The sequence below is a fragment of the Fundulus heteroclitus genome, unplaced genomic scaffold (assembly GCF_011125445.2).
Source record: "Fundulus heteroclitus isolate FHET01 unplaced genomic scaffold, MU-UCD_Fhet_4.1 scaffold_194, whole genome shotgun sequence".
In the NCBI taxonomy this organism is placed as follows: domain Eukaryota; kingdom Metazoa; phylum Chordata; class Actinopteri; order Cyprinodontiformes; family Fundulidae; genus Fundulus; species Fundulus heteroclitus.
Genome location: NW_023396606.1, coordinates 18,071 through 36,880, shown reverse-complemented (window position 1 = coordinate 36,880; position 18,810 = coordinate 18,071). Strand labels below are relative to the sequence as shown.

At 40.9% G+C, this 18,810-nt stretch overlaps 1 protein-coding gene across 1 annotated transcript in view; it reads right to left on the bottom strand.

Annotated features, from left to right (window-relative positions):
• The window catches only part of LOC105922607 (latent-transforming growth factor beta-binding protein 1-like), a 29,415-nt gene extending 12,570 nt beyond the window's left edge, over positions 1 to 16,845 (bottom strand). Inside the window, exons 1-7 of the mRNA XM_036129624.1 lie at positions 16,688 to 16,845; positions 12,318 to 12,479; positions 8,164 to 8,253; positions 6,690 to 6,818; positions 6,481 to 6,618; positions 3,516 to 3,692; positions 3,255 to 3,416 (exon numbers count right to left, since the gene is read on the bottom strand). Coding sequence (XP_035985517.1) covers positions 3,255 to 3,416; positions 3,516 to 3,692; positions 6,481 to 6,618; positions 6,690 to 6,818; positions 8,164 to 8,253; positions 12,318 to 12,479; positions 16,688 to 16,775 — 946 coding nt within the window. The 5' untranslated portion in view covers positions 16,776 to 16,845. The remainder of the gene's footprint in view (positions 1 to 3,254; positions 3,417 to 3,515; positions 3,693 to 6,480; positions 6,619 to 6,689; positions 6,819 to 8,163; positions 8,254 to 12,317; positions 12,480 to 16,687) is intronic.
• Between the last annotated feature and the right edge of the window lie 1,965 nt (positions 16,846 to 18,810).

The window sequence follows — 18,810 nt, the reverse complement described above, 5'->3', positions numbered from 1 at the left end:
TTGCAAACAGTGACTATTTGTCACTGTTGCAAACAGTTGACAGTCAATTTTTATTTGGACATAAAATCCAACTTATAGTCAGCAGTTACTGCAAATGTATCCTATTTATCAGTGTGTTGAGGCTCAGGTTATCCTACCTACATCAGCTCTCTGTTGGGGCAACAGAGGGCTGATCTTTGACTCTGAATATTTAAAGCGGTGTGAGATCCTGAATGTGGCACCTGCTGGCAGCGCTGAAGCCCAGTGGAAAATATTTTATCTAACACACACAGACAGAGCAAGTGCTAAGAATACAAACACAACTTGAAAAGTGGGATGAGCAGGCCCTGGGCAGCTAAAACTGGCCAGATATTTGCATGCTTGGTACTGAAAAGGCTGCAGCTTATCAACAATAACCAAGATTCACAAAAGGAGAGCTGCTTTCATTCTTTCAATTGTTCCCACTGTGACAAGTTATGTCACAAGACGACAGCAAAGTGCTTTTAATAGTGCATTGGTCTGTGAGGTTTCACATGTGAACTCCAACCTTAAAACCACAAGCAGGTAAATTAAGCTGCTCTGATCATCTCAAAGGTTATTGTTCTATTAATGCATGATCTACTTTCAACAACAGTTTAGTCAAGATAGGATGCAGTTTATTTACAGATGTGGCACAGAGGTTAGGGAGTTTGTCTTGCAATTGGCGGGTTGCTGGTTCCCGCACTGACTGTCTCTGTCATTGTGTCCTTGGGCAAGACACTTCACGCGCATTGCCTGCTGGCGGTGGTGGAGCCTCGGCTCTGTCAGCCTGTCCCAGGGCAGCTGTAGCTACTAACATAGCTCACCATCGTCAAGGTGTGAATGGGTGAATGACTAAGACTGTAGTGTGAAGCGCTTTGGAGGTCGTCAAGACTAGTTAAAGCGCTATACAAGTACAAGCCATTTACAGGCCCTAAAACCAAGACGTGCACGTCCAGACTTATCTTTACAGAACCCCTCGCTTATGTCATCTCCTCTGCTTTGACAAACTAGCTGCTTAAAACATCCCCGTGTTAAATACACGAGTCCTGTATTCTGCCAGCCTTTAAGTGTTTTACGTTATAAACAGGAAACCACTATTACACTGAATTTAGCTTACCTTTACCTCTTATCACTAAAATAAATTTATGATGGGAAATAGTGTCAACCTCAACATATGCTTTAGTAGAAACACTAATTTTATGAGTAAATGTAAGGATTCCTAATCTGACATATTAATGTCAGATAAATAAAAAAAGGCAGGTTTGCATTTTGTTCATGCTAAAAGTTGAACCATTAGGCCAGGGGTGTCAAACTCATTTTGGTTTAGGGGCCGCATACAGCTTAATCTGATCTCAAGAGGGCCACACGAGTTAACTCATTGCAAGATTAAATAGAACTAATAAAAGTGGACTTGTTGTTGATTTAAAAATAAATTAATTTCACTTTTACACAATATATTATGAATAACCTCAGTGTTTTTAAGAAAAGTGTGTGCAATTTCAACAATACCTTTACTCAGTTAAACATTTACTTGTGCATTATGCATAAGAACTGATCACAGTGATTGGACAATGTTGAAAAACATTTAGTCACATTTTTTGGAACTTAAAAACACTGTCCTGCATGACAAAATACATCAGATAAAAATTAAGAAATTATTTAAAATCAATTTTCCACATCTGAAGCTCAGTGCTACCATCTGCTGATTAAAACACTCCGCCCTTCGTGGAATATATAAGAACTGCAGATTTTCAATTAAACAAAGTACATGTTTTTTTTTCAATAATTGTTTTATCATTCTCTTCCTTTAATCTCCACATTCTTTCACCTTTTGTTTTTTTCTTCTTGTTCTTCCTTTCCTCTCCTACTTTCCCATTGTAGTGTCCATATCATTTGAGATATTTCCCACATGAATCATAATAAAACTATTTACATTTATAAATCAAGTGGGGCAGTTTGGCAAAAGCAGTACTGCTCCACTTGTCAAAGTCAAATCTGATGAGCTCTTTTTGGCATTAAGACAACAATTCTTATTGCCAAAATGCCAGACAGGACACTGGGGGAAAAAAATGTTTTTTTTTTTTTTTTTTTTGTTTTGTTTTTTTAATAATGATAATGCATTTAGCCATCGGGCCGGACTAAATTGTTCGGCGGGCCGTATGTTTGACACCCCTGCATTAGGCGAACTGAAGCTGATGAGCTGATGGGCTGTAACAAATATAAGAAGCTGGAGTGTGAAATGCAGTCCAGGTACCTTAAAAACTGTCAAAAGCTCTTTTATATGGCACAGAACTAGGAGCTTTGAATCAGAGGGTCCATCCAAATACCTTTATTGGGTAAGGAGTCTTTAGCCAACACGGAAGTGTATCAGCAGTCACCATGATAAGTGCTGTCCGGATAGTGCAGTCTGTAAGAAAGGAGGTAGGAAAAGGAGCCTGTATGCGTCCTCACACTGCTAATTTAGCCTAGGAACCTCATGAGGTCCCTTATTGGTGCAAAGGAGCTATAAGGTATCCCACAATACTTTGCTTGAGATGACAATCTGTATAATTTGACCCAATCTGTATAGTATGATTGAACTTGACTATGTAAAGTGCCATGAGATGACATGTTTCAAGAATTGGCACTATATAAATAAAATTGAATTGAATTGAATTGACAAATTAGCAAAGCCAACCTCATGGAAATTAATGGAAATGCCCAGAGAGATGAGAGCGCACACTTTGTAATCTCGGAAGGCTGTAGGCCTGGATTTGACTTGCATCATCCATGAGCGTTTCCATCAGCTACTAACATCGGAGTCTAAAATTTGCACAGCAGTCCGAAGCTCCTTTCCTACCTACGATAAGAGTTCTTACTATTGACATTATGACAGGTCAAGGAACAGAAGCTAGGGTAGGAGCTCGGAGTTAAGGGTATTCGGATGGAGCCAGAGACCAACTGTGACATCACTAGCCAACTGGGAGTGGGATACCCTATTTATATATATATATATATATATATATATATATATATATATATATATATATATATATATATATATATATATTTGTGGTTAACAGTGCTTGCAAAGCCCAGGGGGTGCCCTCTCTGGCACTGTTTCATTTAGTTCAATGTTGCCTTGTTGATATTTATATTCTGTTGGTCGGTAGAAGCTGCTTCTGCCAGGCAAGTGTTCTAAAAAGGTTCTCTTTGATCTGAGCCAAGAACTTCATGTTTTAAGTTGTGGTTTGAAAAAAAGGGTAGATACTTACACTCTTCACTTTCATCAAAGTTTGGGACATGCTGTTCATCAGGTGACGGCAAGTAGTCTGGGCTCACTTCATATTCATGGACTGGACCAGCAACAAGAGCATCGTGACCGTATGGCTGCAGCCTCCCCACCAATCGAATGTTACACATGGATGCATAATCCTCTGAGCCATGAAAAACAGACAGATAAGACGCCAAATTTCAAAGACAAAATTAAGAAGTGTACAGACTTGTATCACCATGTGTGTCTGTTTGCTGTGTACCTGAGTGTCGGGCAGGACACAAAGCACAGTCCATTCCCCAGCCCTCTCCGAACCGACAGCAGCACTCAGTGAAGGTTGTCTTTCTGTTGGGCCCCAGAGGCCGTGTGCATGTCTTGGTTTCTGTGACTGTCTGCCAGCAGATCCCTTGATAGTCTTCCAGCTCCATCTCCTGTTGCTCTACATATACATTCAGTGTTACTGTCTCTATGGAAACATACTTATAGGCTTATAGTTTTTGCATTCAAATATACAAATAATACCAACACTGTCTTTGTGATCCACCATCCATTATGATTTATTTGTAATTATCATTATAATATGATTATCTTTTATTTTTCATTGCAACAAACATTCTAATAAAATTCATCCTCTGCATTTAACCTGTCCCTCAGGGAGCCATACTGACAGTCTGTGGGAATCAAACCCAGAACCTTCCAGCCTCTCCAGGAAGCAAGGGCCCTGCTCTTTGACCACTCGGGCACCAATTCCATTTTTTTCTCCTTTTAATCATAATATCCATCCAACACTGCCAGTGCCTATCCCCAACAGTTTAACGTAGTTGGACTTTGGAGGCTTCAAACCAAGGATCTTATTGCTGCAAAACAACTGTGCTACCAACACCATGCAGCGAGCACCAGCAACACCTACATTAAAAGTAGCTGGACACTGGCAGCCAAGAAGTGGTATCTGAGCCCTCAACATAAAATCACAAATCTATTTGATTTACACTGCTCCAAAAAGTATAGGAAAACTTTAAAAATATAAGTAAAAAAGTTCCTGCTGGATATCCATACTGAAACTAAAAAACGATCCAGCAGGCTGGCCCATTTTGCTAAATTTGAATCCAGCGTCTCCAAATAGTCTCCATTGGTTTATATGGCCCCCATATGCATGGATTCATGCCTTACAACATCTGGGCTCCTAATGAAACGATGGATGATGTCCTGGGGTATCTATTCAATTCAATTAAATTTTATTTAGGTAGCGACAATTCACATCATCTCAAGGCACTTTACAAAGTCAAATTCAATCAAATCATACAAACTGCTCAAAAAGTTTCCTATCTAAGAAAATCCAGCAGATTGCATCAAGTCTTGACAAGCAGCATTCACTCCTCACGAAAAGCGTAGAGCCACAGTGGACAGTCGTCTGCATTGTCGATGGCATTGCAGCAATCCCTCATACTGAGCATGCATGAAGCGACAGTGGAGAGGAAAACTCCCCTTTAACAGGAAGGAAAACCCCCAGCAGAACCAGGTTCAGTGTGAATGGTCACCTGCCGTGATTTAGAGAAGACTGAGCAGAAACTCAAAAAAGCACAGAAGCACATCTCTCTGTGCCAGTGCAACTGCATTTTAGAGTACAAATGCAGGAATTGGAACACTGTAGGAATCAAAGCTGCATAAAAGCACAGAACCACACATTGATCCAGGAATCATTTCAATGGAATATGGTAATAGCGGATGAACATTTTAAGCCTAGTCTTAAAAGTACGTAGGCATGGTGTCTGCCTTATGGACAATAGCTGGGAGTTGGTTCCACAGGAGAGGAGCCTGATAGCTAAAGGATCTGCCTCCCATTCTACTTTTAGAGACTCTAGGAACCACCAGCAGACCTGCAGTCTGAGAGCGAAGTGCTCTGTTAGGAACATACGGGGTAATCAGAGCTCTGATATATGATGGAGCTTGATTATTAAGGGTTCTTTCTCTCGGTGGAGGAGGTCACATTTTCCTGCTGCTTCTGTTCTACCCTGTTAAGCATAAAGTGTGAAATATGCCTTTTTTATCTCACCCTACCCAAATGTGGCTCCTATCTTTCCACAGAGTTAAAGGCAGCGCCTTTAATATAGAATATTAATGTCAATTTAAAGGTGTTTTGTTTAACTTTATGATTAGCCGCTTTTAGCGATCGATTGCTACAGCGACCCCTCACCTCCCGGAGGTATAGTCGCATTAATAAATCAAACGTCCCTAAAGTTAATGATTTTAAAGAGAAAATTTTTCTTTAAAATGTTATTTCATCAAATAATGTTTTGTTTAACTCAGGATTTGCATTGTGAATGGGTTGAAACACATACCAAATGTTGTTCTGAATTAATTAAGCTAATTTAACCTCAATTAACATTATTTAAGATGAACTTTGATTCTTTAACTCAGATCTGCAGTGAACCAGGATTCACTGAATAATTCTGATGATGATGATCAACCACTTTGTTTTGTCTTTTGTTTCTTTTTGTGTATAAATAGTTCCTTGGCTTCTTTTTTATCTTCATTTTGCTTAGTAGTTTAGTTAAGTTTCACTAGTCTCGTAGAAAGGATTTGTTAATTGAAATATAGTGTTAATTCAGATAAACAGCATTACATAGTGATGTTCATTTTATTTATGTTAATTAATTCTTGAACTTGTGTGCTGTTAAAAGAACAGCAGTGCTCGATTCATCCCTTTCAACTATTGTCCTAATATCAGCTCCCGAGCTGATATTTACTGGACAATACCTAACAGACAGAGAGTTATTTATAACTTATTTATTTATCCACTTGTAGCATCATCATGCTACAGCTCGGACAAAAAAATTGCAGCAAAGCTTTTTTATTTAAGTGGCAGATTTGCGAAATTGGTTAGATAGAGGTCCATGACCTTGTTCAGTAGCTCTGCAGTAAATACTAAGATGTAATTGTTCAAAAAACATTATACAAAACAGAAAACTGAACAATATGACCCAAAAAGAATATAAAGATCTCTATGCAGCTCCTGGTCAGACTACCTTCAACTGTTCTGCATTCCTAACGACTCAAAGTACACAACAACATAGATTTAAGGCCTAAAAAAGTGGGTTTTACATGATGTGTTCTTTAAGCGATTTGTTTTTTAGGAGATGGGCAGTGTATTTTCTTGACTCTGTGTTTCTTTTGTACAAAACCAGTTTATTGAATAATGAAGGTTAAATGATAAACTAGAAACCCACCAGCCAACTGGGGAAGCACAACACAGCGGCCACTGTTTGGGTCCAGCACCATGGGATGTTTACAGAAGCAAATGTATGAGCCATCTGTGTTCAGACACTCTCCACCGCAAATGGACTCATCCAAACACTCATTGACATCTACAGAAAAAAGAAACAAGATTAATCAGTTGGACAACAAATAGGTGACTCTCTAATACACTCAATCTGACCTGTGCACTCCAGCTTGATTGGGTCGTAGTAGTGTCCACTCGCACAGTAACACTCATAGCTTCCCTCCGTATTCCCGCAGTAGCCTCCTTTACACACCTCCTTATCAAACAGCATGCATTCATCTGCATCTGCAAATTGCAAGACAGAAAGAGGGTCTGTTTATAGCAACTCTGTGAGTAAAATAAGTTCAATGAAGAATAAAGAGAAGTCACACAGAATCACAAGAATGTTTATGCACACAGTCTTTGTGCATAAACATTTCTGAGCAAAGAATTTGTTTTAACACTAGTCATGGCGTGCTGGGGCAGTGACATTTTTGTAATGTATGTCACCTTGGGCAAGCACCTCCCAACCCCACCTTTGATTCCACAAAAAACAACATTGGTGAATGTGTCCTTTACAATTAGCACCACCCAGTTCATAAATTATATTAACTAAGAAACAAATTCCACATCACTATAAGTGATTGTGTTATTATTTGCATTGGAGCATAGCATCCCTCAGAAACTTCATCAAATCAGAACTCTGTCCAGCATAACCTAAAGTTCTACTAAACATGAGGCCCACCACCAGCATCAGGGCCTGTTAGCTATTCCCTATTAGTGAGATATTTCTCTTCTCTAAGATACAAACATCCACAAAAAACTTTTCCAGCTTGAGGACAGGATATATTCACACTTCCCATTTGCTCATTGCCTATAGTAGCACTGGGCTAAAGGCACTGATGATGTCACACGTAAACTTGCACTCCACCCCACTAGGGTTTATTTCAGTTGACGCCACAAAACAGCTATGCCCAATGAAAACCAACTTCCAGGAAATCTTCTCAGATGTGTGTCAGGGAAATAGCTTGCAGCACCGTCCTCTGATCTGCTGCCTCTCAGCAGCAAACTGGGTCGCCTATTCAACACATGGGGGCCACCTACCCTTACAATGCAAAGCCAGTTCAGGGCACAACTAAGGGGTAAAAGTACAACACTGTGCACAAACCCAATATTCAGTACACAGATTATTAAATTCACAAAAGTGTGCTAACAATGAGTTGTTAACAGTTCTTTGGACGAAAAAAAAATCAGCCTCATCAGGTTTTGTCAGTGGGCTATATGAGCTATGTATTCTGTAACATCAATGTAATCAATATAATGCCACTCATTTAATTTTTTATATATATTTGTTTTGCTTTATTTTTGTGTTTAATGTTTTCTGAGAGAACTGCTGTCTTGTCATGTATGTTAGTCAGTAAACAATAAAATACTACTTTTAACACATTTTTTCAATATATCATGCATTAAAATGACTTGATGCAATCTGCTGGGTTTCCTTAGATAGAAACTTTTGAGCCATGCTGTCTGGATGATTCAATAGAATTGACTTTGCAAAGTACCTTGAGATAACATGTTGTGAATTGGTGCTATATAAATAAACTCAGCTGAATTGAATTAGACCAGGGTAAAACATTCACACATTTCTTACCTGTGTAACTGTTTGAGAAGGTTATTCCATTTAACAAGTCTTCGTTGGGAATAAAACCTCTTCCAGATGGACACATTTGGCTGAACTGGTCTGAAATAGAGGAGACATGGAGGATCGCAGGTTAAGTTGTTCTGTTTTCTGCAGCTTGTGTTAGCATAAATACAGTTCTGTAAATACAGCAAATATACTTTAGTGTTTGGTGATGCAACATAACATTTTAGAACAGCTAGAAAGCAAATGAAGGTGCTACTAGTCAGCCTCAATGGTTGAGATGACGATAGGGGTCATGTCATATTTCATTATTGTGACCTTCAGATCTCCATCTCAACAGCAGTAATCAAGGTCAATGTCAAGGTAACTTTATTTGTACCCGAGGGAAGATTTGGTTGCAGGCAGAAAGAATGGGCTGCTTACACAGACTACACACAAACAACACTGACAACATTATCAGAAGACAATGACATAACAGTAACAACAACAAAAAGTGTTCCAGGCTTATAGATATAGATAAAAAGTACACAATAGTACTATCAAAATGCCGTAGATAAAATACAGAGTAAAAAAGTACAAAAAATGCACCATGTTGTACATCAACCACCAACAAGGACAAGAATGAAAAAGAGAAGAATGAAAAGGAATAGGAGTAGAAGAAGTAGGAGTACCTGCCTGCAGCTCATTTAAAATGTGAAGTGAAAAAAAATGTGAGCGAACAATCAACGGATAATATAAGAACTGCATTCTTAATATTACTGTGAATATATCTGACAAGCAAATATACTGTGTTCTATGCAGGTAATTTAAGGATCAAAAGATCTGGCTGATATAACTGAATTTGACAAAGTAAATTACCTTGAGATGTGTTGTGAATTGTTACTATATAAATAAAATTTTATTGAAAATTTTGGAAAAGACAGGGATGTAAGAGCCATGTTTCTATCTTAATTAAACCTCCTAAAAATCTAATTAAAAGAGAAAAAGAAAAACTATGCACTTTATGGAAGAACCATGATGATAACAAATGAGGGAGCATTACAAGAAATAATGGAACACAATAAGTTGGCAGTTTTAGATAATAGCTCTGGGACTAGATCGGGGTTGGTAACAGGCAAACATTCAGGTCTAGTTATCATGATTACAGCATCTTGAACAGGAATTTATAGATAGAAAGTGTTGAAAGAACACTTTACAGGTACTGATTGCTGGTATTCAGAAGCTGATAGTAAGGATATAGGTAGGGAAAGGAACTTTTCAAAGCCAAGCTCACAGGGCAAAAAGAGAGGTAACAGCAGCAGTTTTGGGAGGTGAACTGGAATAAACAAGATATTGGATGGGGGAAACTAAAATCAGTTGATGATCTCTATGGAGGACCAACTCAGAGAGATTTAAAAATAGAGACATAAATAAGTGTTCAATAAAAATAAGCATATAATTAAATTAACAGAAAGTACAGTAAATAAATGTAGGCAGTAATAAAATTATACAAGTAGACAAATGTATATATCTCTTTACTTCTTTATTTATTCACCTTTGTGATAACTACTTTATTTATTGTCTGTTATAAGTTTCTACTTTATTACTTATTTTTAAATGTACTTATTTCTGTGTATGTTTTTACATTTTTGTCTTTTACTTTTCTCTCATATGTTTTACTCCATTTATGTCTGCCTGTCCTTTTTACATTACTGTATGCATTTCTGCTTCATTACACAAATGAGAGAGAGAGGGGAAAGGGCTTAAGGGACAACTTCTGCCTATCGGTTGGTTAGACTCAGTGGTGCTTCTAGGCCAGATTTAACAGGGGGGGGGCAGGGTGGGTCCAGTGTTTTTTCATGGGGGCACAGAACAGGAGAATGAAACAATATAAAACCATTGTTTAATATATTAAGTGAGCTAGCATTTGAATTTGGCCGGTTGAGCAACTTTGTAATTGTTTTTAGATGCCTATGGAGGTCACGGATATAAGCAGCAAAAATTTGTTTTCTCTGTAGGGTGTCCCTTAGAGATAGTGTGAGAAGATTGGGTGGTTTTTCTTCCCACTGTCGCTTCATGCTTGCTCAGTATGAGGGATTGCAGCAAAGCCATGTACAATGCAGATGACTCTTCCTGTGGCTCTACGCTTCCCCAGGAGTGAATGCTGCTTGTCGGGACTTTGATGCAATCAACTGGTTTCCTTATATAGGACATTTTTGACCAATCTGTATAATCTGACCCAATCTGTATAATATGATTGAACTTGACTTTGTAAAGTGCCTTGAGATGACATGTTTCATGATTTGGCGCTATATAAATAAAATTGAATTGAATTGAAGATAGGTCATCCGGAGAGTAGAGCCGCTGCTCCTCCATATCGAGAGGAGCCAGCTGAGGTGGCACGGGCATTTGGTTAGGATGGCTCCTGGACGCCTCCCTGGTGAGGTGTCCCGGGCCCGTCCCACCGGGAGAAGACCCAGAGGAAGACCCAGGACATGCTGGACTATATTTCTTGGCTGGCCTGGGAACGCCTTGGGGTTCTCCCGGAGGAGCTGGCCCAAGTAGCTGGGAAGAGGGAAGTCTGGGCCTCCTTACTAAGGCTGCTACCCCCGCACCCGATCCTGGGCAAGCGGAAGAAGATGGATGGATGGATGGATGGATGGATGGATGGATGGATGGATGACTGTGGAGGTTCAGGTCTGAGTCAATCACTACATCCAGATTACAGGCCTGATCAGTGGTTACTAGCTGAAGCAGCTGAAGCTGTGTGCTAACTATTGATCGCTTCTCTATTGGTTTAAAAATGATTACTTGACTTTTATTTTATTCAACTATAGAAAATTTTGGCACGTCCAAGCATTGATTTTTTCTAAGTGTTTACTAACCACTTGAACTGGTTCATAGTCACCTGGTGACATGGTGATGAAGAGCTGTGCGTCCTCTGCATAGTTATGGTAACTTATGCTGTTGTTTTTTATGATCTGAGCTAGAGGGAGCAAGTGGATATTGAATAGAAGAGGACCCAAGATGGACCCTTTGGGAACCCCGCATGTGATCTTTGTGATCAATGTAACGTCTACATCTGATGTAAAAAAGTTACCTACTGACACAAAAAGTCCCTGTCATTTAAGTAGGATTTAAACCACCCGAGCCTGTAGTTCTGCAGTAATAGTTTGTCTAAATCGTTCTTTTTCAACATCGGTTTGATAATTGCTGTTTTTAGGGACTGGGGGAAAACACCTAACAGAAGGGACGTGTTTATTATCTAAGTCAAATCAGACATTATGACAGGCAAGACCAAAAAAAGTTGCCACCAAAAAAAAAATGTCACACACTCCAATATTTTGTTGGACGGCCTTTAGCTTTGATTACGGCACACATTCGAAGTAGCATTGTTTCGATAAGCTTCTGCAATGTCACACGATTTATTTCCAACCAGTGTTGCATATATTTTTCACAAAGCTCTTGCATTGATGATGGTAGAGTCTGCCCGCTGCACAAAGTCTTCTCAAGCACATGCCAAAGATTCTCAATGGGGTTAAGGTCTGGACTCTGTGGTGGCCAATCCATGTGTAAAATTGATGTCTCATGTTCCCTGAACAAATCTTTCACAATTTGAACCCGATGAATCCTGGCATCGTCATCTTGGAATATGCCCGTGCCATCAGGGAAGATAAGATTGATTGATGGAATAACCTGGTCATTCAATATATTCATGTAGTCAGCTGACCTCATTCTTTGAGCACATACTGTTGCTGAACCTAGTGGTTCAGCAACAGTGGGCACTAAGCATGATGGGTACATCACTTCACTTGCCTTTCTTCTTACCCTGATCCACCCATCACTCTGGAACAGGGTAAACTTTCCAGTTTTTAGTTTTTACAGTTTGCTCAAGTGCGAGCCACCAGAATTGACAAAGGCTACTGGTGTCAAAACGTTTTTAGAAATGTACTGAACGAAAGTCCAGTTGCCTTCAATTTAAGCCTTGCTGATGCCATGACCCAGACAATTGAGAATTTGCACAGGATTCTTCACATTGACTTCTAACCCAAGAAGCTCTACTTTGAATTTTTTTTTAGTTTAATCTTTATTTGATTTTATAGCTAACCAACCTTAACAACATGCTGTATGTTGGCACTGCTAAAAAGGTAGATGCTTGGAGGTATTTCAATCAAACAACTCACCTGTACCATTAACTGGACATGGGTATACCTCACAGTTGTCCCCCCAGCCAGCTCCCAGAGTGCAGCAGCACTCCTGTAGAGTGAGATGGCTGCTCAGCACACTCTCACACAGGTTCTCATCGCTCAGATGGTAGTAACAATCTTTCCGCTCTACAGAAGGCCCTGTAATGAAATTAAGAAAAAGAAAAACACTAACATGAAATGTTTATCCAGTTTTTAAACAACAAAGCCTAAACAATCTTTATGAGGGATTTTTTTTTCTCTCCTTTCCCAATGGCCATTTCTTTTAAAGGAGATAGCTATAAGTTTAACTCTTCCCAGGCAGTAGTTGACGCACTCACACTCATCCACTCTTGTTCTAACCTTCAGTTTTCCAGTTTTCCAGCTGGTTTCCAGGTCCTTTGGTTAGCATTAGCACACATTTAATATACCTGTCCGAAAAAAAAGTGGCAACCTCTGCATGTGTCAGTTTGCTTCCTTAAAAAAAAAGCTTGACCGATGTTGACCTTCTTTTTCCTTTTTGCTTCTCTTTTGGTCTGCTTGAATCTGAGACATATAACTCAAAGAAGAAACCATTTCTCAGCGTCATCATAGCACTACTACAGTCTGCCAAGGCCTGAGCTCCATCTCACATGACTTCAACCTATTATTCATATTTGTGCAGAATACTTTCGTGTCAACATGGACACCGTGACCAAAAGTAACCATTACATACTGTATTTTGAACCTGTCAAAATTTCTAAAACTATTGTTTATATACTAGATATTAATTTTTCTGTTAATTAATCTTTGTATTCTACACCACTCTAGATATTCTGTGAATGTGTTATTTTTTTAAATTAATTGTTTAGATGAAAATGTTGTAGTTATGACTTTTAAGAATCAAGAATCTTTATTGTCACCATGTGTTACCATACTAAAATTATTTTGAGAGAGAGATCAGCTCAGGATGCACACAAATTACATATAACACACAGACCCAACAAAGACATAAAATTTCCACACAGTTTTTAATTTAAGTTTTTTTTAATTAAATCAGTTGATTGCACTGACCAACACACTTCCTGAGAAGCTTAAAGCGTGCAAATAGTCTTAATGGTCTGATAAGACCTGTATCTTGAGTCCAAAAAGTCAGATAGCAGTCCCTTTTTGAATGATAGAATCTATTGTGTTGTCGCATGAATGAATCACCCAACGCTCCCAGGATGATGCACCCATGCCTGCAATGCATACTGGAAAATACTTTTAAGCCTTAATTTACAGAACTGAGCAATCTGCATGGATGGATATCCAACCAGACCAGAACACTCTAACCAAATAAGAGTGTTCAACTAGGCATTACCAGTAGTTTTGTCTGTAACGTGTAACAGACCACAAAAGCTGCGAAAGCAACAGTCCTCACAGCTTTTGGAAAGGAGCTGGTTTTGAGTCTGTTAGTTTTTGATTTGATGCTTCTCAATCATTTATCTTATAGAAGTGGGTCAAACAGTGCATTGTCTGGGTGGGTGGAATCTGGGGCAATCCTTCTGGCCCTTTTTTGGACTTCTTGTAGACACCATCCCACGATCCCCTGTGCTGCCCTTATCACCTGTGCTAAATCCTTCCTGTCCTGCACTTTGTAGCTCCCATACCACACTGTTACGCTGAGACAAAAAATGCTTTCTATGGTAGCTCTGTAAAGGTTTTTTTTAACAACTTAGTAGAAAGTCCAGTCTGTTTCAGTTTCCTGAGGAAGAAAAACTGTTGTTGGACCTTCACCAGGGTCCTCCTTCACAATCCAGGAGAGGTCGGAGGAGATATGAATGTCCAGGAACTTTATGCTGTACACACATTCAACCACTCCCCCCTAAGTGCATTGAGGAGCGTGTTTCTGGACCTTCTGTAGTCCACGATGACCTCCTTGGTCTTGCTGGTGTTTAGGATCATGTTGTTCCTGGAGCACCACTGTGTAAGACTGCTGATCTCCTCTCTGTAGTGGGATATGAGATCCACCACATTGGTGTTGTCTGCAAACTCGTCTGCAGATGAGTCAGGGCTGAGTGAAGTGCTAAGGAGGCAGCAATTGCTCTGTTGAGCAATTATCACTGTAGGCAAACTACAGGCTGTCCAGGCCAGCACGGATGGTGTCTTTGGTGTATTTTAGGAGGATCCTCTCGAAGACCTTCAAGATGACAGGGGTCAGAGCAACAGAATGGTTAAACATGCCCAGATGTTTGTAGCATCCAACCTGACACCATATCTGGACCTGCAGCCTTGTTGAGGTTGACCTTGTTTAAGGTGGAGGTCACCTCGTCCTTGTCCTGGAGCTGCAGGACAAGAGGCTGATGCTGCATCTATGGTTGAGGAAGGTGTTCAGACCCTCTGCTGCTTGGAGAGTCAAAGTGTGTGATGAAGCTGTTTATGGTGTCAGGGAGAGCTGGATCATTGCTGAGCTGCTGTTCGCTGGGCCTATAGTACGGGATGGTCCTGATGCCTCTCCACAAGTTATGTGGGTTGTTGCTGTTTAAGTGGTCCTTGATGCACTGCTTCTACCTGTGCTTTGCCTTCTGGATGCCCTTTTTCACCTCACTCCTAGCCCTGCTGTAGGCAAGCCTGTCCTCCGGATCTGAATGCTGTGTCTCAGGCCTTCAGCAGTGACCACAATGTGCTGTTTAACCATGGTTTCTGGTTAGGAAACACTGATTGTCTTTGTGGGTAGGACAGCATCAGTGCAGAAGTGAATATAGGAAAGCACAGATGATGTGTTCAGCGTTCTCTTTAAACACCCCCCAGTTTATGTATTCAACGCGGTCCTGCTGCTGCAGGCTTATATGCTCCTGGGATGTTGCAGTAGACCTGATCTAATATACTATTGTTTCTGGTTGGAAATATTATGAATTTATGGAATTTGGGGAACCCAGTTTTTAATTCTATATGATTAAAGTCTCCAGCTACCATGACAGTTGCCTCTGGATTGCTGTTCATTTGGCTGCTGATGAAACAATGGAGCTATTCCAGGGCTATTTTAGCATTAGGCTTTAGGCTGAATGTATGCTGCCATGACCATCACAGCGCTAAACTCCCACTAGTTTAAATGGTCTGCACTTACATGCTAGATATTCCACATTGGTGAAGCAGAAGGTTTTGATCACTTTTCCAGCTGTGCACCAAGAGATGCCTCTGTTGTTCGTTGCAGTTCGGGCGGAATAAAGCCCAGTTTCAGCAATCGGTACAACCCATAAACTTTGGGGTTTAAGCTCAGTTCAAGAAGCTGTTCTCTCCCACACCGGATTAGAGCTTGGATTGACGATAACACAAACAAAAATGCAAGGAAAAACAAAAAGAGCCGGTCGGCCAGCTGCAGCCATCTGTGCTACCATCTTGCCATCCACAGCATTTTGACCAAGCTTGACTTTGACTTGTCCATTGCAACTATTTGATGTTTTTCCTGATGGTCTGTGTCAAGCTTTCGCTCCCAGAACAATGACCTCACAAACAAAATATGTTGGCATACAGAGGTGTTCACTGTGAATTTAATGACTACAATGTGACAAGGCTCTAAGCAAACCCGCCATGCATACAGCAGCAAGGACAAAGTTTTTCTTTTCTGTACTTTAGTTGATGGCAACATATAGTTTATTGTTCATCTGTCTCTTTAATGGTGCATGCTGTCCAAGAATAGTGGCTGTGAACAGAATAGGTTAATCGTTCCAAGTTTTAAAAGTGGAGCCACAGACACTGGTAGATCATGGCATCAGGCCTCCCTGTGAAGGTTGCCTTTACAATGTTTAAAAAGATGTTATGAATGACTCTTGAAACTTGAATATAAGAGGAGCACAGTGGCTTCCATCCATGTGATGGAACCGTGGACCAGATTTTTAATGTTATGACATTTCTGACTGGATCCCTGGGAATATGATTCTCCATTTCACATGTGTTTGTCAGATTTGTAAAAGACTTCTGACTTGGTCTTTGACCTTTGCAGGGTACAACAACTTTGTTTTTTCCATATATAGTCTGATATTCACCCTCATGTTCTACTCTTGGTGTTTTTCTTTAGAGCTAACTTTAGATTAGACAGTTTACTTTTCTTGCATTCTTTTACTGAATCAATGCGTAATTGTGTGTGTTCCCCAAATTCCCCATTGCTGGACATTAAAGGAATTATTATTCTTATTATAGTTATAGTTTTTAAGAAATATATTTGGATAAGTATAACTTAAAAGTGAAAAAGGGTTACATTTAGAAACTATACATCAATCAAATCGTCAGAATGTTGTGTGAAACATGACATGGACTCTGGGACACAATGAACAGGGTGGAAAAACAGGTGTAATTAAAAAGCTGTGTGCTGTGATGCCTGCAGCTTGTTGTCAGCTTGAGAGGGTTACCTGTTTGAGAGGGCTCACACTTGGCAATCATGACATTGTAGTCCTGGCCCTCAGGACATACACAGATGAAGGACCCATCCATGTTCATGCACTTTGCTTCGCCACACACACTGCTCAGCAGCTCACACTCGTTCACATCTAAGAAGGACAAAAATTGAGTTTTAAATGAAGAACAAAAACTGAAGACCATGGCAGCAGTACATAATATAGTAATTAATTACAAGATTCTGATGGATTTTTTTAACTGAGCCATGTGCAGAATCTACAAAGTACAAATCTGCTACTCCTGCTTGCTTTAAGATATGGCTCAATGATATGGTGTCCTGTATCTATCTCGAAGAAATTCGATACTCTTTGTCAGACAACCATCATAGGTTCCTTGATGTGAATATATCTATTAAAATATATCCTTTTAATAGATATATTCAAAATAATGGGTTAAAATGACTGTGGTACTCATCTGGACCTGTACTTCTTTTTCTTCTTACTTATTATTATTGTTATTACTGTCATTATCATTTATTGCTTTCATCTTTTATTGATATTCCTTTTTTTATTCCGGTGAACTGCTTAATACAATGTCTCTAGAATTGTCTGTTGTTCCCTTTGAGTCTGTCTCGTGCTTTATTGTGCTCTACGGTTTGACAAGTACATATTTTATCCTCTTTTATCAGTTTTCCAGTAAGCTGACACTGTTTTGTCTTTTTGATTTTTGTTATTGTTGTACTTGTTTACTTTTTTATTGTGATTCCTGCAGGGAGAATTTCAAATTATATGGACACTACAATGGGAGAGTAAAGGAAGAACAAGAAGAGAAAAAAAAGAAAGAGAAGAGGCGAAAGAAAGAAGAGATAAAAGGGAGAGAATGATAAAACGTTCTCCGTCTGCTCCATCACCTGGAAAGAGAGATGCAAAAAGAACAGCACAACCAACAGACATAAAGAAACAGATACAATCGAATAACACCTTGATACCATTGCTAAATCATATGTATTATTATTTAAGCTGACATGTGTAAAGTGATACCTGAAAAAAGAAAGTGAAAGAAAATAAATAAATAAATTACAGGCTTTCTGTATATAAGTGAACACTTAATACCTGGAACCCTGCACCTGTGGGAGTTTGTAAGAGTGCACTAATTTAGATAAGAATTATACAGAAGGAAATAGCTCGATAGTGGTTGTGGAGAACCAAAGGCCCGCCTTCCCTGAGCACAGAGGCAGAGGTCAAGGGACTTATAACCCCGGACTCCCAAAGGGGCCCCCAAAGCAGGGCGCCCAGGAGGGGCGACACAGGAAATCTGCAACCCCCCCCCCCCCCCCCCCCCCCCAAGGAAAGAGGAGAGACGACCCGAGGAAATCCCCCAGCCACCGCAATGCCGATGCACCCAAGAGCCGCGGATACGAGCCCGTGGGCTCCGCCGGCAGCCAGCCCCGCTGAAGTGGTCCCGGCCATGGGCCCTGAGGGCCAGAGGCCCCAGGGGCGCCCTGCCCCCACGGCGGGGGCCCCGGCCGCCCCCCGGGGGGCCAGGCCCCGCGAAGCAGCCACCGGGAATGGGCCGGCACCCACCCAGGAACCCGCCCCAAACCCGAGGACCGTCAATGCGCCAGAGGGCCAAGGCGCCTGCCAGCGCAGCAGAGGAGGGCAGGGTGTGGGGGGATGGGCTCCGCACCTAGCGGAGACTTGAGATGTTCTTGGGAGAGGGAGCGGATTGGACCCATACCTGGAAGAAAAAAAAAAAACTCATTCACACCATCCCTCCCTAGTGCCCCACTCACCACACACAGACTTACAAAAAAAAAGACGCTGTACACACATTCCCACATAACACTCGCATCCAACGCTCAAAAGTGGGGGGGTCAACACAATTCAACTGCCTGTGCCTGACCCCCGGCCCCGCCCCGGACCAGACACCCCCCCGGACCAGGCCCCCCAAAGAGGGGGGGCCAACACGACCCGTACGGGCCACCCGACCAGAACCCCCCTCACCCCCTAAATACCTAATAAACCCCCTCCCTCCCCCACCTTACCCCAGCCACCCTTGCCCCCCACCCCTCCTGGGGGGAGCAGGGGCGTCAGCCCCAGACCCGGCAAGCCGCTGACTACCATCAGCAGCCCCCGCC